General features: G+C 36.9%; 1 protein-coding gene across 1 annotated transcript in view; it reads left to right on the forward strand.

The window, feature by feature from the left end:
- The window catches only part of ZFR (zinc finger RNA binding protein), a 43,004-nt gene that overhangs the window by 19,441 nt on the left and 1,747 nt on the right, over positions 1-21,816 (forward strand). The window contains exons 7-19 of the mRNA XM_026865820.1: positions 571-762; positions 2,859-3,159; positions 4,093-4,286; positions 6,117-6,236; positions 7,230-7,375; positions 7,741-7,903; positions 9,524-9,729; positions 9,961-10,111; positions 11,491-11,632; positions 17,197-17,294; positions 18,116-18,211; positions 21,100-21,211; positions 21,323-21,420. Of these exons, the coding sequence (XP_026721621.1) occupies positions 571-762; positions 2,859-3,159; positions 4,093-4,286; positions 6,117-6,236; positions 7,230-7,375; positions 7,741-7,903; positions 9,524-9,729; positions 9,961-10,111; positions 11,491-11,632; positions 17,197-17,294; positions 18,116-18,211; positions 21,100-21,211; positions 21,323-21,420 (2,019 nt within the window). The remainder of the gene's footprint in view (positions 1-570; positions 763-2,858; positions 3,160-4,092; positions 4,287-6,116; positions 6,237-7,229; positions 7,376-7,740; positions 7,904-9,523; positions 9,730-9,960; positions 10,112-11,490; positions 11,633-17,196; positions 17,295-18,115; positions 18,212-21,099; positions 21,212-21,322; positions 21,421-21,816) is intronic.

A 21,816-nucleotide genomic window follows, 5' to 3' on the forward strand; every position in this document is an offset into this window, starting at 1 on the left:
AATAACAGCTCTTACTCTTTGGGTAAACATGTAATTATTTCTCACCCTGTCTGCTCTCTAGATTGCCAGTGTTGGTATAAGAACAAATACCAACTTCTGCATTTCATTTTCAGCACAGCTTTTTTTATACACTACTTTTTTTAGAACTGTTTTTCGGGGTTTTTTTTTTAGTTCTCTAGATATACTTAATCACTGTAATCTTGTAGTTTGAGGAAAATTGAAACTCAAGAATAATTGAATGCAATGCAGGAAACTGCAATTTTCTGATTATATCAGGTTTTCAGTGGTAATATCTGTTGACCAGTACTTGAGTGAGGATTTGAGAAGAGAAGCCCATATTTTATTACCTAGAAGTGGAATCCTGGTGGTAGAAAAGAAAATTTCTTGGTCTTAGAAATGACTAAGGCTAATGGCTTAGAGCATGTCATATGGAAGAAATGCTCAGTGTAGGATGTATTTCTTACACAAAGCATGTGTTTTATGCTATGTTCTATATTACATATATTCAAATGAATGATGAACGAGCAGTACAAAGACAGCTTACAGTGTGTTTATTGTTTATTTAAACAGACTTACAAAGAGCACTTAGAAGGCCAGAAACACAAAAAGAAAGAAGCAGCATTAAAAGCTTCACAGAACACCAATAACAGCAGCACTTCTGCTCGTGGAACTCAGAATCAGTTGCGCTGTGAGCTTTGTGATGTGTCTTGCACAGGGGCAGATGCTTATGCTGCCCACATCCGTGGAGCCAAGCACCAGAAAGTAAGAGTTTTCTCTTGTTCTTACTACACAAGTCAGTTGTATATTTCTTCTCCTTATTTTTTCTCATCTTAGAGAAGTGAAAATATGCAGAAACAATATAATCTGAATTATTTTCTTTAAAGACATTTAGTTCTGCTTTTTGTTTCAAACATCTTTAGGTCTTGTTGGGAGAAGGCGGGGAAAAATAATTGCCATGGTATCAGTGAGAAGACTCTGAATTGGGGAGAGTATGTAAATCATAGGAAGAAGGTGTAGAGTAAGATGAGGAAAAGAGTCATTGAGGACATGCAGTAGCGTGCTTGTACCCCCTGATGCTTTTCAATACTTTCTTGACATACATCTTTATTTGTATGGTGCTGTGAAGCTTTCAGTGTACTTCGAAACAGCATAAGCTGAGTCAGTGCCAAGCGACAGGGCTATTATGCATCACTCCGTGGTATTTCTTGCAGAGAAAATTGGCATATGGGAGCAAGAAATAGTGTCCTGTAGTAGACTTTACAATGAGTATGTTTGAAAGACTTTTGGTAAGCCTGTTTTTCCCTACTGTTTGGGTGCAGTTGGGTGGACATTCTGAAATAAAGACTGGGGACTCACACCCCTATGACCTGTGTTTTAAATTTGGCTGTACAATAGTAAATGCAATGTCAGTGTAGAATGTGTATTTAGATATTACAGGTTTTCATCATAACTCTGGAAAGATTAATATCAGTAACAAATAGTTTTAATATTCAACTTTTATAGATCCTTGCATCTCATAACACTGTACAAAGGGGCATCAGTAACATTGTTCCTGTTTTAAATCTGCTGTGAGATTTATTTATTTTAATTATTTTCCCCCAAGAGCAAAAATGTAGACTTGTCTCTAGTGTTCTTTCATTAATAAGTTTTTGGGTTGTGCCCAATAACTCGATAGGTAAGTGGCATATGGTATGTATTATCCTTATATATTTGGATGTAGCTTTCTCTCTCTCATAGGTAGTTGCTAGCCACTGATGATTTAGGTTGTCATCAGTGTAAAAATGAAGTCTTAAAGGACTCTGATTTCTGTAGTACACTGAAGAGTCTTGTGCATTCCACTGGAAAAAAAGTAATTTTGAAGAGTTGCTTGAACTTGAATTTGTAGTATTGTGTGACACTAATATGTCTGTATTGAGATGGGCAACTGAAATACTTTAAAAAATAAGAACAGAAATCTAAGAAGCGTATGTATATGGTTGTGTGCATGTCATGATTACATATATGTGTTTACATCAAAGGCCGGTCTCACAGATTTGGGGTTTTTTACTGCTATTTTCAAAACACAATCTTTAGTTTTGATTTTGCATGGTTTAGTCTTACAGATTACAAACATTATGTTTTCAGGTGATGGTCAGCTGTCACCAAAAGGAAGTACTCAATCTCAAGCATGTTGTGGAGAGGCCTCTGCTTATTACTTCTAAGAATAAACATGTGCCTCTTCACTTCTTATGAGATACTAAAGAGCTCTGAAATACGCCTCTCACATCCTCCTTAACTATCCCTGCAGATGTGTTCTGTTGTGTTTTGGGTTTTTTTTAAAAAAAACCCAAAGCTTTGCCTAAGGAATCTTTCCAGTTTTGCTAGGTAACCTCAAAATTCTTTCAATGTGAATACTATTAAAATGATCAAAAGATACAGTTGTTGAATCTAAATTAAATCTTGTTTACAAATGCTATTTGGAACTAAAATTATCCAATCTACTACACTTATGGAGGGAGAGTAAAAAGCAAGCAGGCAACAAACCATCACATTGAAACAGTTGAAACAAAATGTTTCTTTGGGCTGTACTGTCTTGTGAATTTATTGGCTTTCTGTTCTCATCTACACAGCTTTTGGAGTAACTGTCTGAATTTCTAACGGAAATAAGCAATGTGAGATAACTATTTCCTTGTTACAGATGACAAGAGCTTTTACATGTCCATCTCTTCCCCCCTCCCCCCCCCCGATCACTTTTTGTAAAGAAACAGCAGTTGACTTTGTAGTTATATTGATTTTTTAGTTATATTGATGCTTGTGTATCATCAGTTTTTACAGCTATCCCAGGGAGATCATATTATGAATTTCTCTCCTTCTTGCAGGTAGTAAAGTTGCACACAAAACTTGGCAAACCCATTCCTTCAACTGAACCAAATGTGGTTACCCAAGCTACTTCCTCAACATCCACATCTGCTTCCAAAGCAACTGCCTCCGCTTCAAATATAGCGACTAGCAGCAGTACTGTGAACTCTTCTGTTGCATCCTCTGCAGTGAAAATCCTTACTCCCACGGCAAACACACCACTTAACAGCGCATCCAACAACAAAACATCTTCAACTGCTGCTAATATAGCTGTAAAGAAAATATCTACACCGAAAATAAACTTTGTTGGCAAGTACAGAAGTCAGTCTTTATTTTGAAACCTAACCTATTCTATAGTGGTTTTTTTAAGACTTAGTGCAGCAAATACAAATGTATTTAATGAACGTTATGCATGAGTAACTCTGTGTTTAAGAGAATTATTGATAGGTGAAAATAAGAATGTGTATTAAATGTTTTGCTTCAAAATTTATGGTGTTTTCTGCCCGGTGTCTCCACCTGACCTCTCTGGCAGGTTCTCCCACCTTCATAAAAAGCTTCCCGCCTTTGGTTTCTTATGTAGTAACTGCTGGAATATTGCAGTTTATTGTCCACTTGGTCCTAATTTCAGTTTACAGGCTGGGCTGTTAAGGCAACCTGCAGTAGCTTGGCAGTTGATAATCGGGTAACTGAAACATCCCTGTAACAGTGGAAATCTTAACAGTGGAAACTTTTGAAATGGGCATGATGGATGTTTAGAGATGGGAAGCAACTTTTCCACAATAAGCTATCCTCGTCTTGAAGGAAACACTTGTGCAGTTGCAACACTGAGAGTATACTACCTTTATTAGTACAAACGTTACAAAGTTCTGAAGGTTTTTTCTGATCCATTTACCAAAAAAAAAAAATTACTTGATAACAAAAAGATTCTTAAAATATATTCAATGAGTTGGTCCCATTCAGTCCTACCTTTTTTGAAAAGACATGAAAATGAACAATGAAAATTGCAGTTACATAAAGCAGAAGTTTTCTTGTTAAAATAAAAAACTGAAGTGTTTAACTTGAATGTTATTAAACTTACTTTTAAAAATCTTTAATTATATTTAAAATATGTTTAAGCTTTACCTAATTTTAAAAGACTGATAATGCTTTGGTCAGAACATTGATGTTTGCAAATAAAGTCTTCAGCTTGCAGATCATGTGTAATCACATTCTCATTTTTATGAAAGTTAACAATTTAACTTCTTTAATTTGTAGGTGGCAATAAGCTTCAGACAACAGGAAGTAAACTGGAAGAAATGAAATCACCTGAAAGTGTTAAAACAACTCCTGCTGCTACAGTACAAACACAAGAAGTAAAACCAGACACCGCAGCCGAACCAGTGACTCCCACAACTCTTGCTGCCTTGCAAAGTGATGTCCAGCCAGTGGGCCATGACTATGTGGAGGAGGTATTGATATGAAAATTTTAATTACTTCTAAACTATTTTAGTGAAAATTTCTTCCACATGAAACAGAATTGCAGAGGAGTTAAGGTTGGCGTGGACCTCTGGAGTTCATCTGGTTCCAACCCCTCTCCTCAAGCAGGGCCGCCTAGAGCCATTGTCCAGGACCATGTCCAGACAGTTTCAGTTTTTGAATATCTCTGAGGATGGAGATTCCACAACTTCCCTGGCCAATCTGTACCAGTGCTCAGTCACCCTCACAGTAAAAAAGTGTTTCCTAATGTTCGGAGGGAACCTCCCATGTTTTAGTTTGTGCCTATTGCCTCTGGTCCTGCCACTTGGCACCACTGCGAAAAGACCTGGCTCTGTCCTCTTCATACCCTTCAGGTATTTATATACGTTAAGAACCACCCCCTCAGCCTTCTTGTCTCTAGGCTAGACAGTCCCAGCAATCTCAGCCTTTCCTCATAGGAGAGATGCTGCAGTCAGTCATCTTTGTGGGCGCTTTGTTGGACTCTCTCCAGTATGTCTGTATCTTTCTCGTACTGGGAGCTCAGAACTGGACACAGGACTCCAGGTGTGGCCTCAGCAGTGCTGAGTTAAGAGGGGAAGGATCACCTCCCTCAACCTACTGGTTGAGGATGCCATTCACCTTCTTTGCTGAGAAGGCACGTTGCTGGATCATGTTCAACGTGGGTGTCCACCAGGTCCCATAGGTCCTTTTCTACCAAGCTGCTTTCCAGCAGGATGACCCCAGCACATAGTGGTGCAAGGGATTGTTCCTCCCTGGGTACAAAACTTTGCACTTCCCCTTATTGAACTTCATGAGGTTCCTGTGAGACCATTTCTCCAGCCCCTTAAGGTCCCTCTGGATGTCAGCACGACCCTCTGGCATATCAGCCACTCCTTGAGTTTTGTGTCATGAGCACACTTGTGGAGTGTACACTCTGCCCCCTGAAGATGTTAGACAGGACTGGACTGAGTATTGACCCCTGGGGTACACTGCTGGTTACTAGCCTCCAACTGGGCTTCATTCTACTGATCACCATCCTCTGGGATTGGCCATTCAGGCAGTTTTCTGTTCACCTCACTGTATGCTTATCCAGCTCATACATCAGCAGCTTGTGTATAAGGATATTATGATAAGACTGTGTCAGAGGCCAGGTAGACAATATCGACTACTCTCCCCTCATCTACCAGGCCAGTCATTACATTGCAGAAGTTTTATCAGGTTGAGCAAGCATGACTTCCCCTTCATGAAGCCATGCTGACTCTCCTGATGATTTTCTTGCCCTTAATGTGCCTGGAAACGGTTTCAAAGATTAGCTGCTCCATTGCCTTCCGAGGGATCAAGGTGAGGCTGACAGACCTGTAATTCCCAGGGTCCTCCTGGAAGATAAGGATGACAAGGCATTGAACCTGCAAAGAGCTGTGCATATGGTTACATTTTTATATTGCTCACGTTTCTTTTATGCTCATGTGGATGTCATGAGATACGTGGATCAATTCTGATGTAAATTTTTCATGATTTGCAGGTTTGTAATTATCCAACTCAGTATGTTCAGGCTCAAGTTTAAAGCTGTGTGCAGCTGTTGGAATGGAAGAAATCTCTTCTTTGTTCATTGTCAAGCACAGTGGTGTGTCTGTCAGAATTGAAAGTTCTGCTTTGCCTTCTTTCAGTTATTGTGTGAATTTTTTAGCATGTTTTGAGACTGGAAGACATTATTCACTGTCACTGAATTAGATTCGTTTTTACATCAGCTTTGTTTTTTTGGGGGTTTTTTGTTTGTTTGCTTTTTCTAAAAAAAAGCCAAATGTGTTAACTTTATTTTCCAGGTAAGAAATGATGAAGGAAAGGTGATCCGCTTTCACTGTAAACTTTGTGAATGCAGTTTTAATGATCCTAATGCCAAGGAGATGCACTTAAAAGGGAGGCGGCACAGACTTCAGTATAAGGTTAGTAGAAATGGTAGTGCTTCTGTCTGAAAATCCATCACATGTCAGCTGACTGATTATATGTGCTTACATTTAAAGACTAGATAAAAGTAGGTACTCTTCTGTAAACAGGATGTAAAAAAAGGTAGAGAAATATATTGGGTAATATAGTCTTTAAAGAAGTAATGCAGACTGTGAAACTGTTTTGATTTGTTTCTTTTTAAACATTTTGAACATTGCTCCCAGGCAACGTTTGCAACATTAAAATACAGTACAACTTATGCAAGCAACAGTAGATTCTTTATGTTGTTAACCTATTGCACTATTTGAAATATGTGAGTTTCAAATAGTGTAAAATAGTAGTGCTCAATGTTTTTGGCAGGATAAACCACATAAACCCTTTGTGGAGACATTTCAGAAACAAATGGTGAAGATTTTTTTTAGTCATGAGTGGAGATGGCTGTATTGACATATGGTGTGCATTTTGATTATTATAAGATTATATTGGATGAATCTACTGTGGTGGTGTGGTTTAACCCCAGTCAGCAATTAAGCACCACACAGCTGCTTGCTCACTCCTTCCTCCTACCAGGGGATAGGGAGGAGAATTGGAAAAAAAGTTGAGATAAGAACAGTTTAATAAATAAAATGTTATAAAATTATTATTACCACATTATTTTAAATTATTATTATAATAATTGCAATGAAAATAAATAAAAAGAGAAAAATAAAACCCAAGAAAAGACAAGTGATATACAATGCAATGTGCTCTCAAAATTGTTCTCATGTAAGTGAAGAGGGAACTCATGCTATGTGTAATATGTTGCTATTTCTTTTCTTTAAAGTACTGGACAGATTTTTTTCTTTAACTACTTGTTCAATGCAGTTCTAAAACTGCATTTTACTCGCCTTGATTTTATCATAGACCCATAGTATGTATTAAATATGTCAGAAGAACTCTGTAATCTTGAGAAGAAGAAAAACAGTGTTTCATTCATTATTTTTCTGAACTAGAAAAAAGTAAATCCAGACTTACAAGTAGAAGTAAAGCCCAGTATTCGAGCAAGAAAAATTCAAGAAGAGAAGATGAGGAAACAGATGCAGAAAGAAGAATACTGGAGAAGGCGAGAAGAGGAAGAACGCTGGAGGATGGAAATGAGGTAATGCATTCTGTTTTATCAATGAATGAGACAAAGCTGCAGTCAGATTATCTAAAACTAACTCTGCTTCTGTAGTTACTTGTTCTGGGAACTCTGTACTGTCTTGTTTTAAATTGTCATTATCCCTCTGGGGTTTTCATTTGTTAGTGTTCAGTCCCCCTGAGGAGTGGAGGCTAATTAGAATTATCTGTTATAAATTCAGACCCAGTTTCAAAACAACCATTCATTTCAGTTACCCTCTGGAGTTCACTGGTAATTGCTTATGACTACTAGAAATGAGATGGTGAGGAACATACAGGAATTCATTTAGAATGGTTGCAAATATTAACTGCTATATAAAGAACACTTTGATTGATGCACTTCAGGCGATATGAAGAGGACATGTACTGGAGGAGAATGGAGGAAGAGCAGCATCACTGGGACGACCGTCGCAGAATACCAGATGGAGGATATCCTCATGGTCCTCCAGGACCTCTAGGCCTGCTGGGAGTTAGACCAGGAATGCCTCCTCAACCCCAGGGACCAGCTGTGAGTTTCTTAACCTGAGAAAAAAAATGAAGTCATACTTAACAGGAGGCAGAGTTAAGAACTATAATTTATTCAGTGCTACTTCAGTTGTCTCCAGTGCTTCTTAATAAAAGATTTGGGAAAGTGAAGAAGAAATTATATGCTAATGAAACTGTGTAGGTGGACCAGTCTTCCAAAATACGTCCACTGAAATGACAAAAAGGTGCCTTAAAGACAAATATTGTTTCTTCTGAAATATAGGTCACTCTGGACTTGTATAGTACTTTTATTTTACCTATTTGCATTATACAACATTATTTATCTAATTGTGGACAAACGGATGGACAAAAAGTTGTTGGATCATCAGTCCCAGAGGACGGTGGTTAGTGGTGGGTTGTAGTCTACCTGGAGGTCAGTAAAAAGTGCAGTTCTACGTGGATTTTCTCCTGGGTTTTGTCTCAACACCTTATCAGTGATCTGAAAGGTGATGGAGTGAGTGCACGCTCATAAGGTTTGCAGCTAGCATGAAACTGAATCAGCTTCTGGTGGGGAGAATCGTTGCTGTCTTTGAGGGCAGGGCTGCCTAGGTAGACTGGAGGAATGGACCAGCAGGAACTTCACAGAATTCTGCAAGGCCTGATGCTGCACTTGGGAAGGAATAACCCCTTGCACTGATACAGGCTGGGGAATGACAGGCTAGGTAGCAGGTGTTCTGAAAGGGAACTGGGGATCTTGTCAGGTGGCAAGCCAAACATGAGTCAACAGTGTGCCCTGTCAGCAATGGAGGCCAACAGCGTGCTGGGTTATATTAGCAGGAACATGATCAGTAGATGAAGGGATCAGCTTTCAGTAGACCCAGACTGCAATACTGCATTCAACTTTGGGTTCTCTAGTACAAGAAAGATACTATAAACCATAGGAGGATCAGTGTGGGGCTACTCAGATGATCAGGGGTCTGGAACACATGCTGTGTGAGAAGAGACTTCTTCAACCTGGAGAAGAGAGTGCTTCAGTGGGACAGAATAGCTTTCTAGTACCTGTGCATTATAAAGACAGTGGAGCCAGGCTTTTTACAGTCATGAGAGGGTGAGATACAACTAGCTTAAGCTGAGAGCAGAGAGGTTCAGGCTGAATACAGGAAATAATTTTTTTCACGCAGCTGTTGTGCCGCCTCCATCTCGCAGTTTTCAAGAACCAGCTGGATATAGTCCCTGAGCAACATGATGTGGTCTTACTAGCTGACCATGGTCAGGATACAGGAGATTGGACTAGAGGACCTCCTGAGGTCCCTTCCTATTTGAATTTTCCTGTGATTGTATGAAAGCAATCATGGATACTGTGTTTTGTAGCAATATGCAAGTATTTCCTGGTTGATAAAAAGTTAATGCATATTTATGTTGGGGAGATACTTTTGATCCTGAGATTTCATAATCTGTTTAATTTTGATATATTGCATATTTTAGACATGATTGATTGTGGCCAGTGTAAGTTGTTAGGGACACTTCATGTTTGTTAAATTTTGGTGATTTGAGGTTTGAATATTCTGATGTTTAGCTGAACATTTGCTTTTTGGTCACTTTACTATTTGTGAACTTGGAAGTGTACCCAAATTTCAGAAATATGCTTTTTCATCATGTTTAGCCTCTACGCCGCCCTGACTCCTCTGATGACCGCTATGTGATGACCAAACATGCTGCTATATATCCAACAGAGGAGGAACTTCAAGCAGTCCAAAAAATTGTTTCTATTACTGAGCGTGCTTTGAAACTTGTTTCTGACAACATGACTGATCATGAAAAAAGCAAGAACAAAGAGGGAGATGACAAAAAAGATGGCAGTAAAGACAGGTATATTTTCTTTATTACTTTAAGAATTTAATAATTTGTGTCTGAAGTTTTCCTTACACTGTTACCAGTGCTTCTAGGGATTCTGTTCTGTTTGGGGTTTGATGTGGTGTATGTCTACCATGGCCCTGAAACTATGTGGAATACTCCCATTTTATTGCACTTTTATATCTTGAGGATTAGTTTTAAGGTTTTTATATTATTTTAAATGCAACTTCTAACTATAATTCACAGAGCTTTGAAAGGAGTTTTACGGGTAGGCGTTTTGGCTAAAGGTTTGCTACTCCGTGGAGACCGAAACGTCAATCTTGTCTTGTTATGTGCTGAAAAGCCTTCAAAGACGTTACTCAGTCGTATTGCTGAAAGTCTTCCCAAACAACTTGCAGTAAGTAGAATTTAGATTTTTGGATTAAAATTTTTTAAAAATACTGTGGGCATCTGTCCTTACTGTGCTGCGTTTCATAGCTCAGGTTCAGTTTCTTTCCATTTTCTGAGTGTTTCCTTCTGGATTCAGGGACTATGCTGCATGTTTTGCTTTCTGTATATTGTATTCATACAAGCGCCTGGGTCTTTACGCTAGGGGTGTAGTATCAGTCATCATTTAATAGATTTCATTTAATCAAGAAACAGAAATGAACAGAAGAAAGGCTATTACACAGTTACCAGCAGTGATAGAGCTAATTTGAGCAGTGTTGCAGGAAGCTCACTGCTTGAAGGTCAACATTATCCACTGATGCCAGCCTGTTTGTACTTGTATTGTTTTCAGTTTTTATTTCAGTGCTTTGTAGTCCCACACGAAGTCTTGTGTGTTCCTGGGTTTTAATTTGGCACTTCTAAACAAAGGTATATGCAGTCTTAGACCATTTAGTGGAACTCATATAAACTATTTGCTGTATTTCCACAAGAAATGAAAGTATGGAATAAAGTCTCTGCTCTCTTCTGAACAAAGCCTGTCCACTGTCATAGAATGCTTGTTACAGCATTAGTGTATCAATACTGTCTGGTAAAATGTTTGACAGAATTGGTGACATGGTAGAGCTTTAGCAGGATCAGATTAATTGGAAAATAATCTTGAGCTTGCTCTTATTTGAAGAAAATTTTAAAACTGCACACCTTTGTCTGGCTTTGTGGAGTAGTCACGTCCTCTAGCTTGTGAAAGAAGGTGACAGGTGCCTACAGCTTCCTTTTTGAGGTGTTTTGCAACTAGTTTTAATAATTCTAGAAGCAATTTTGAATAACCATCTTGTTACTCATACTTTTTTATTTTCCTTAGTGTTTATCTTGCCCTTTGTTCTTGGCGTGTTGTGACAGACAAGTATAGAATGTACCTACCAGTACCCATCCTGTAACTGCAAGGTTGAAGAGCGGCCACTGCATCTTTGTGCTTTTTAAAGGCTCCAATGTTTCACTGAGAAAAATATCCAGCTGACATTTTAAGTGGCACTTTTCTTTATCTCAAACCCTGTCAAAGTTCTTGTTATGTAACTTGTATAAAAATTTTCTGGATAGTTTTTTTCTTTTGCATGCTTGGTGACTGCTGTGTATTTTCATTAATGATTTGGAAACAGATGCAAGTCCATATCTGTATCTATATCTAATATATCTTAATTGTGTATACTGTGGTTTCTTTGAATACAGAGGTATCTGCTTCATATAATTATATTGCATTTCGGTCTTTCTGTTAAAAAGACGATGTGGAAATCCATTTTCTTCCCTATACTTTTGGTCACATGCTAACAGAAATTTCTGTTTCTCTGTATTTAGGTAATAAGTCCTGAGAAATATGATATCAAGTGTGCAGTCCCAGAAGCAGCAATAATTTTAAATTCATGTGTGGAACCCAAAATGCAAGTTACTATCACACTGACATCTCCAGTCATTCGGGAAGAGAACATGAGGGATGGAGGTTGGGAAGTTGTTAAAAATGTTCCTTCTTTCTCACCCATCTTATTTTTTTGTTTATCTATTCTGCTTAAGATGGCATTAAGGTCCTAGAAGGCAACATGCTGGCACATGTATTTGATCGAAACCTTGTTTTCCAACAACCAGTCTTGGTAGAGAACAGTTGGTTAAAATAAATACTTACATGATGTGTTTAACTTAAAATTTCTAACCTTATATCCAACCTCAGCTTTCTGGAAAAGGTACAAATGACTATTTTTTCCCCCTCTTTTAAAATTATGTGGAAAACTATGTGTTTTATAGCAAGTGGCTATAAACTGGCTTTCTAGAGCAGTCTTGCCCTAAGTGAAAGATTGTGTGGTTTTAGAAAATCAAATCACAGGTTTTTGGGTTTAAACTGGATCAGTGTTACTATCGCTTATACATTCCAAATAGCAGCACCACTTGAAATGCACTTTTGTAATATTTTTGATGGTAACAGTGCTTCTAACTTTTTAAAAGATGATGCGATTTTTTCCAGCTCTCTGAGGTTGCTTTTTAGTCTGGAGTGCTTTTTGAGTATATTTAGGCTCCTGGTATTACAATCAGTCTTCGATCCAACTGGCAAACCCGGACTAGTACAATAAGAAATGGCTTTGTCATTGAGCTGAAGCAGAAGGTGGAGCTTGTAAATTAATTTACATTTCTGAAGTCTACAGTTTCTCTGGTGCCAGCAGTGTTGCTTTAGGGTCTGTTCTGTAACACTTTCAAAGCTCCAAAAGCTTTTAAGCCAACAAGCATGATTAATGTCTGCAGTACATTGGTTCTTTTTGTTTATGGGTCAGATAAAACTAACTTTTGTTTCCTTTTAATCCTGTATTTTCATAGTTGAAAGAGATCATAGCAAACTGGGTTGTGGTGTTTGACAGTGAACCTAGAAAGAGGAAATTTGAGGCTATCTTAACACTTCTCATATGCAGGTTTAAAAAAATTGTATGTGTATATGTATACCTGTGCTTGTGTATATACGTATTTATATAAGCCACAGAGGGTTTTTTATTTCATCTCATTATTACATGTCCTCTAAAATATTTGAGGTTTTTACATTGCATTAGTGAATGTCCTGTAGCTGTGACTAGTGCATTGTAAGCAAGCTGTGTTAACAAAGTCATCCTACATAATCAGAAAGAAAAATTTCTAGATGCATTCTCTGGTTTGGATGCGTCTTTAAGAGTGCTTTGTACATGATTTTTAAGCTATGCATATTATTCGTAGCTATAAAGGCTTTGTACATGTACTGTCACACCCAACTGTATTTACTTGGTTTTTGACAACCTAAGTGTAACATGACTTCTGGTTTGTCTGTGCTGAATACAACTTCACATATTATTTAAGGTAATAAGGAATGCTTCAACTTAAAAAAAAATGATTATTCAGTTAGATTAACTATTAAATTAACTTTAAACACCATGTTAATTTCTTAATGTATTATGTAATAGTGTGATATTGATTCCTGCCACAATATTCAATTTCAATTAAGTGGTTTCTGTCCTAAAATTCTATAATATGGACTAAAACTAAAATTAAGTTTCAAATTATGACCATGAATCCCTTCATTTACGCCACCTAAAGGAAACAAATCTCTATTTTTGTCTGACCCACACTTGAGTTAAAATGATCTTTATGAGTTTACTCACTGCTGAATGCAGTACTGCCTCTAGGCAAGCAAAATCAAATTAGATTTCTCTTCAAGACACTGAGCAGTATAAAGTGGATGTGCAGAAAAGTTCGCTTTTGGAACTAGAGCAAATAGAAGACTGAATTGCAAATTATTGCAGCAAAGAAGGCCTTATTACGAAGACTGCTGCTTATTTGCTGCAGAGTTACAGTATGTGTTTGTGTTTCTTCTTACTGCAGCTTCTCATGCTCTGTGTCTTACAATGGTGTAAACTTTTCATTTTCTTCAGCCCGCTTGGGAAGCTAGTTCAGGTGATAAGGAAGGCTTTACCGGAAGATCCAGTTTGAGGGAAGATGAGACTGAGACTTGCATGTGGAGTAGAATCATGTTTGATATGTAATAAACCTATTACATGATGAAAAGGCTAAAAAAAATACAGTGAAATCAAATTGTTAACCGCATAGCTACTGTTTCTTACAGTATTGTGCGTCTGACAGTTTACTGAATCTGATATATTCGAAGTGCTCTAACCCCTGCTGTGGAATCTTTCCTTCAGCAAAGAAAGTGTACATACTTACAAACGCATATATGTGTGTGCGCATGACTTTTTTATCCTTAGCTTGCAGCTCCGGTCCAAAGCCTTCTAGCAGAGGGACTTGATTTCTGTCAGGGGTTGCTGCCAAGACATTGGAAGGATTTTTGACCAAGGTTTTCTAAGGCTCAGTGTCACACCTGCCATGCTTGTCAAAGGAGGGGGCTTGGATGCATAGTCCTAGCATCTACTGTTACTTTGTGTTTGGTTTTGTTTTTTTTTTTCTTTTCGTCTTTGTCTCTCCCCTGGGATTAAGCAGTGTTCACACTACTCTTGAAATAGTTGACCAGGTAAAATGTATTTCATACAATAAAACTTACCAAATTGATATACCTGTTAACTTTTGATGAAGGGGTAGTGTGGACACAGCATATCTAACTGAAGATTAACCCCTTATATTTAGGCTAGTAATAAATTATGTAGGTTAAGAATTCATGCTTGTGTTTTGTAAATTAATTCAGTTTTTTGTCTTAGTTTAACAGCGTGGTAGGTTAGGCATCTGAATATAGTTAAATATTCTTTAAGGGGTTAATCCTGAAATGTGAAACAGATGCAAAAATCCACGGATTAAATATTACAAGAGTTTCCTTGATACATTTTTTCAGTCAATGTATTCTCAGTGCAATAGGTGCCTTGGCAACTTCTGACTTCTAGAGTCTTTTAAAGTTTCAAGGCATTCGTAAGAAATCTATTAGTAGCACACTTTAGATTGACATTTCCAGCACTGAGTAAGATTTTCTTCTGTTCATTTAAACTGTAATTCTCTTTAGAAAAATTTATTTTCCAAATTGAATTTTTTCAGAGTTAAAAGTAGTTCAGTCTTCAAATTCCATAATGAATTCCTGTGCCATAAGTTTGCACAGTGTCACCTATTTGGATACTAGTTTTAGAAGGTTGTAAATAATTGACTGGTTAGGCTACTAGCCTCAACAACCCTTTTTTTTTTTTTTTCCCCCAATTTCTCAACCTTACTTTGCTACTTTTTCCTTGCTGTGGATTTCCTCTAAATGTACTCTTTGTCTCTTATATCCAGCTTGTATTCATTTCATCAGTTATCTTACTTGGCACATCTCCTATATAGGTTTGGGTTTGTTTGGGGTTTTTTTGGTTTTGTTTTATTTTAAAGGAAATACTACTTTAAATGTCTTCGTTTGTTCTGTAAATGCCTTGTTAGTGCAGATTTTAATTTTTGCACTTTAACATGTAGTCTATAAGTTTAAATATCTGTGTGGGAAGATAAATGTGTTCTTCTCAGCTTTATTCTTATTTTGAAATCCTCCCCCTTTTAGCTGTGTGCAGAGCAATGGGACTGTTCTGTAAAAATGCTCAAATCTGTAGTACTTCAGATTAATTACTATATTGCTGTGGTGGTTTGACTTTGGCTAAATGCCAGGTATCCACCAAGTTGGTCTATCACTTTCCCTCCTTTCCCCTTGTTTTCTCAACAGGGTAAAGAGGGGAAAGAAAATAAGATAGACCAACCCTTGTGGGTAAAACAAAGCAGTTTTAATATAAGCAAAGCGAAGCAAAGGTCTGTGTGTGGAAGAAAAAAAAAAAAACAACAAACCAACAAAAAAACAACAACCAAAAAACAGATTAACTCTCTACTTCCCATGGACTGGCGATGTCGGGCCTTCTCAGGACACAGGGCTCCAATACGCGTAGTGGTTGCCTCGGAGGACCAAGGGTGACCCCAGCCCTTTCCTCCTTTCTCCCAGCTCTATACTGAGCAGACGTCACATGGTCTGGAATATCCCTTTGGTCAGTTCGGGTCAGCTGTCCTGGTTGCGTCCCCTCCCAGGATCTTGCCCACCCGTCCCACTGGGGGGGAAAGTGTTGGGAAGAGCCTTAGTGCTGTGTAAGCACTGCTCAGCAGCAGCCATAACACCAGGGTGCTACCAACACCCTGCCAGCTCCCAGCATAAAACAGCACTGTGAGGGCTGCTACAGGGGAAAACCAATTCCAGCTCAGCCAGACCCAGTACAATTGCAGAGTTGTACCACCATGTTCATTCATGGTTTTCTAGCTTCTCTGTATAGTGAAGTATCTTACTATTTATTTTACATTTGTGTAAAGTAGGTGGTTTCAGAGCTGTCATTCTGCAGCATCACTAAAAGCTTCTCACTGCTTGCATGTTTCATGAGTCTCAATATATATATTTTTTTTAAATTTTGTTCTCTGACTTACCTAAATTTTTTATCTTACTGGAGTAAACTGTATTGTTCCATACAGCCAGCTCCTGTGAAATGAGTGCCATTGGGTGAGGACTTTTTGTTTCATCTTATCTGGTGTATCACCACTTATGCTGCCGATATACTTTGTTACTAGTCACAGTAGCAATTTTCATAATTAATAAAATCACTGCATTATATTTTTCAGTAACCTGAGGATACCATTTCACATTATCCAGTGGTTTGAGTTTCATTGATTAAACCACTTCCAAAAGGGCCTGTGGTCTCTTCATTTTTGCTAACAAAGCAATTACCTTGGTAATTAGATCCTTCTCTGAACAATTAAATATACAAGATCTACTGTATTTTCTTTCTTTCAGGCATTCTGCTTTGGTTTTTAAAGTATTCTTTGCTTTTCTTTTTCCTACTGAATCTTAAGTAAAGCGGTCCCTTTTCAGATGCTTTCTTGCATCCTGAACAATACTGGAAAGCATACATTATGACCTGAGAAATTTTATTTATATGAGTAAGAGAGAAGGTACTAGAAAGTAATGGAACTCTGTAATATTTAAGAACATTGCACATTCTTTTAGTCAGGTTTTTAAAACAAAATAATTTCAAGTTTAAGATATGATAAAAATAACATAATTACTAAACATCTAGCACTTTTAAGATTTGTTATACTTAGTTTTCCTTTTAATAATAAATCACAAATAACACATGACCATTAAAATCTACAAGAAGCTAAGTTAAATGTTTCTACTTGGTTAAAGTGGATTTTTGTGTTCCTTTTGTCTTGTGTTCTCTGTGCTGGTGCACTGTGTCCAACCATCCTTCCTTCAGTATTTAATTTTAGGGGGTATGTGTTTTTCCAGTGTTAGCTTAAATATAGAAGTACTATGCATTGCATAATTCGCAATGTATTTGAAAATAACCTCAGAGCTGAAGTATAATATGCTCTTGATCTTCATACTGGGTTGATGCCATAATCCTAATCGAATGGCTTTTGTTGAACACTTAGATTTGTTGTTCAAGGGTTTAAACTTGAAATGGCATGTGTGACATTGAAGCTACTTTAAGGAAGTGTCTTGCTCACCTGGTCAAACACCCATTCCTCACTGCATTTTGCCAATTCAATCCATTTTAGATGTAACCTCGGGTATGGTGAAAGACCCACCGGACGTCTTGGACAGGCAAAAATGCCTTGACGCTCTGGCTGCTCTACGCCACGCTAAGTGGTTCCAGGTTCGGAACATCATTTTACTTTTTTTTTTTTGTAGCCTTATGAGAGATTAGTTCAGCTGCAATATAAATGTTTTAATGTGTTAAAACACTCAGCGTTGTTCATGATAATAATACTTAATATTTTTCTGGTCCCTAAATTTAAATGTAGAAAAGGTTAAGTATGGAGGAACTGCTTTATGCAGTTATTGCTCATTTGACATGATTTTTTTTTCTGGTCATTGAGAAGGCGATGTTGAAAGCTTGACTCGCTTGGGGTGATCATATGTTGTATATTTGTTATATATTCCATAAGGCTGCAGAGTAACTTTGCTTTAAATAATGGAATATGTGTTTAAAGCTTTACGTTTCGATTTAAGACTTTTTTTCCTATTTCTTTAAGTGCATTAAGTGTAGGGAATGGAAGGCGAGAAGCAACTGTTTGGTTTAGTGACTTTGCATTCTGGCAAAGGCACAATAAAGAAACCAAACAGATTCCCTTGACCTTTCAGTCTCTATACCTATTTCTTAGATCTTTACTTTATCCTTTTTATTTCTAATATAGAAAGATACTGTATTTATTACAAGTGAACACAGGTCAAAGTGTACAGGGAATCAAGAAATGTTATTCTTGTATAACCTGTGCACTTTGACTTCTATCACCTTAAATTACTAACCCTGTATAAAATACTGCTGTAAATGGCAGCTCATGGAATAAAGTTGTAGATGATTTGTTTCAATCCTGTATCTGAGCTTCCATTGAACAGTGGTGTTTTAGTCTTTCAACAACTCCTATTTGCTGTGGGTACTAGGATTAATTAATTTGATTTTGTATTACTCCCAAGGCTAGAGCTAATGGTCTGCAGTCCTGTGTGATTATCATACGTATTCTTCGTGATCTCTGTCAGCGGGTTCCAACTTGGTCTGATTTTCCAAGCTGGGTAAGTAATGTTCTTTTGAATGAGTCTTTTTCAATACACATGGTACTGCAGATAAAGCACAGGGAAGTGTTACTACAGTTTTTAATTGTAGATTTCTCAAGAAGTAATGCAGGTTTCTTCGTGTCCCCCCCCCTCCCAGTAATCCAGATTCCCTCAAAAAGTTGAATTTTCTGAGGTTTTATCATCTGGAGCTGGAATTTTTTATATTATTTTTTTTCCCCAAAAGGAATTTTCTTGTTCTTTTATCTTCTTTGTGGGTATTGTTCTTATTCTAGATTTTAGTGATTTTTTTTCCTTTACCCTGTTTAAAAGAATCTAATATTTTATAACACCTAGTCTGATTGCTTGGGGCTTACAGAAAATTATTTAGAATAATGGCAGCTATGCCCAGATAGTTCTCTAATAACAGGACTACTTGAAAGATAAACCACAGTAATTCCTGTGATTATTAATATGTCCCTTCTGCAAAATGAAGTACCACAGTACTTCAGTATAATCTGTGGATGTATCACCGTTAAATCTCTGGGTTCTACCAGGTTACCTTCATTCTTGCAGCCAGTTGTTCTTGGAGCATTCCTTTTGCATTGACTATCTTAAATTATGCTCTCCAGGAGTTCAGCTTGTGCTCCAAATATTAACAGATGTTCAGTCTGTGGACTGGACAAAGTCTGAAACAGAATCTCTGAAGCATGTATCTGACTGTTTTGTTTCACAGACCAAATCCTATTGCACTGTGTGCTGCTTTATTTTCAGTTTTGACAGAAAGAGCACTAATATTGTCAAGACAGTTTGAGCAGCTGGTGTTATTTCAGTGAGAAATGTTTTACAACTGTACTGTGTTTGCAGACAGTTTTATTAAATTACTTCTGATATTTATTGCTTCTGGAAAAATGTGGAGCACTTATTTCTGGTTTTTAAATATTTAAAGTAAAAAAAAAAATAGTGCCAGTTTCTGTCCTACATTTCATGAAAGATATACTGTACAAAAGAAGCTAAAAATTATGTCACTATGATACTGAGTTGCCAAAGAATAAACCCCAGCATACTTTCAGAAAAGCATCCTTAGAACTATTCCAACACACAGCAGGCACACAGATGAAGAACAAGGAATGTTATTTCTTATTTCTCAGTTCTAAGGCACATCCAGAGGGTAGAGAGGTATGAAGCAGTGTATCAGGCCTAGCTGTGTCTCAGTTATTTCCAAAAGTAATTCCTGATTTGCTCCTTGTACCTAATACATTGTTAGTGACATGGGTCAACATTGTTTAGTCACCTGTTCTTTTGGCCTGATGAAAATGGTGATAGATATAATTTCTGCCAGTCACAGATGGAATTTCATAGATTGAAGAAATTAATTTTTCTGGATACAGAACTTCTCCTAACATGTATGCTAGAAGCCTGTTACAAACCAAAATTATGCCAGAGCTTTCCAAAAAGTACCGAAGTAGTTGTAAAAATAAAAGATATTAGGAAGTCTAAATACAGACAATAGCAGCACCCTCTTTTTGTACCTAAAAATAAAAACTAAATTAGAAGAATTTTTTCAAGTTCCTACAAGTTAGAAGGAACTATTATTCAAGGTTGATTTTTTTTTTTTTTTTTTTTTTTGAACAGCAGTACATCTTAATTCACATTTTCCTTGGATTAAGTTGTAGACTTTAGTGCATTATATAAGGATCCAAATGAACTAGACTTTAATAAATGCAAAAACATGATGTGCTTTTTTCTTCCCTGTGTTTTGCTTCATACTTGAAAACAACTAAATTACTGTTACTAAATCCTGAGTGATACAGTGAGAGTATGGAAATACCATGCTCAGGAACTGAAATTTGTCAGTTAAATGGAGCTGAAATAGAAAGGAATGGGCACTCTTAGTGAAGGATTGTAATCAGTATTGCCTGTAATTATTTGCATGCATCAGAATAGGCATTTATTCCTGGAGAGTAAAAATAAAAGGCAGCGTTTGAACACCTGTAAACTTAGTGAGGAAGGGGAGGACCAAAAAGTAAGACACACACACACCACCCACCCCCCCAAAAAAAAGAACACACCAAAAAACAGGAGACATCCATTGTTTGAGAATTAAACTTGTCAAAGAAGAGGTAGTATTGAAACACACATTAAATGCTGAAAAAAAAAATTTAAGGAAAGCTATTATTTATTTTTGCAAATAACTTTTATAATTTTTTCTGGAAAAAATAGTGTATGATAACAATGGAAATATTCACAGAAAAAACAATATTTAAAATATAGGTAATCATTTAAACCATTTTAAATAATACCAAATAATCTATACATTTTAGAAAACCTGTTTATCATCAATGTTATGTTACACTTGTTTAACATCTGAATTAGTGTTAGCCTATATTGAGGAGAAAACTTGCTGTGAACTTCAGTTTCACTAAACTGAAGAACTAGCAGCCACTAAAAAATGTAATGATCTTTTATCATTTGATTCTTTTAAGTTTCTCTGCTTCTGTAGAAATTATTTTTCTACAGCATCCTGTTAATTTCATTACATATACTGTGTGCTGTTCATTCATGTGGCTGGCAGATTTAAGTGACACGCCATGTTTCATACTCTCTCAAAAAATGGCTGGACAAGTTGTCTACCTGTATAGGTAGGCTATTACTGTATAAATGTCTAGAAAACTTCTGAATTTGTGATGAGAAGCAGCATATCAAGTATCAGTACTCAGTGTTAATCCTGCACCAGCTTTCTTTTTATTCATCTTTATAAAATATCTGAAATGTTTTCCATTTTAACTGAAAGTGTTTTATATGTGATATAATGTTCTTCAAAAGTTCTATATTGAAGAACAGTAGCAGATTTTTTCAATATTACTCCAGTATTCCAAACTGGCTGTTTTTTCTTATTGTTGGTCTAGGCTATGGAGTTGCTTGTGGAAAAAGCAATTAGCAGCGCTACTGGACCACAGAGTCCTGGGGATGCACTGAGAAGAGTTTTTGAGTGTATATCTTCAGGAATCATCCTTAAAGGCAAGTTGTGTTTGATCAGTGTCTGTATACTTATGCTTAACTAATGTAAAATCTGTAATCTTGGGTTAAAATAAGATAGAGATGTGCTACTAATTAGTCTAACCATTGTAGGTGGTCCTGGCCTTCTGGACCCTTGTGAAAAAGATCCTTTTGATACACTTGCTGTAATGACAGATCAGCAACGAGAGGATATTACTTCAAGTGCACAGGTAAGGAAATATATGTGTGAAGTAACTAAATGGTTGGGTTTTGGCATGGTTTTAGTGTTTGTTTTTTTTTTAAATGGAGCTATATCATGGACATGAATTTTCCTTTCTTATAATACAGTCCAGTTTTATTGTCTTAAGCTAGGCAATGAACATGTCACAACAGGGGATGTATAATATTGTTCATTTTTGCACTAAAATCAACATCTTTTCCTGAAAAGTTTGAAGCACCCCCATCTGTATATATCTGTAAAGATGCTCACTTAATGGCAGTATGTTATTAGATTTAAAATTACATTGGTATTTAATATTTTATAGATAAGTCTCTATAGGTTTAATTTTTAACATTTATTGTATCCACTTACAGTATTGACCATTCATGCTTGCAACCTAACCTAT

Source organism: Athene cunicularia, assembly GCF_003259725.1.
Source record: "Athene cunicularia isolate RWA chromosome Z unlocalized genomic scaffold, athCun1 chrZ_part1, whole genome shotgun sequence".
Taxonomy (NCBI): domain Eukaryota; kingdom Metazoa; phylum Chordata; class Aves; order Strigiformes; family Strigidae; genus Athene; species Athene cunicularia.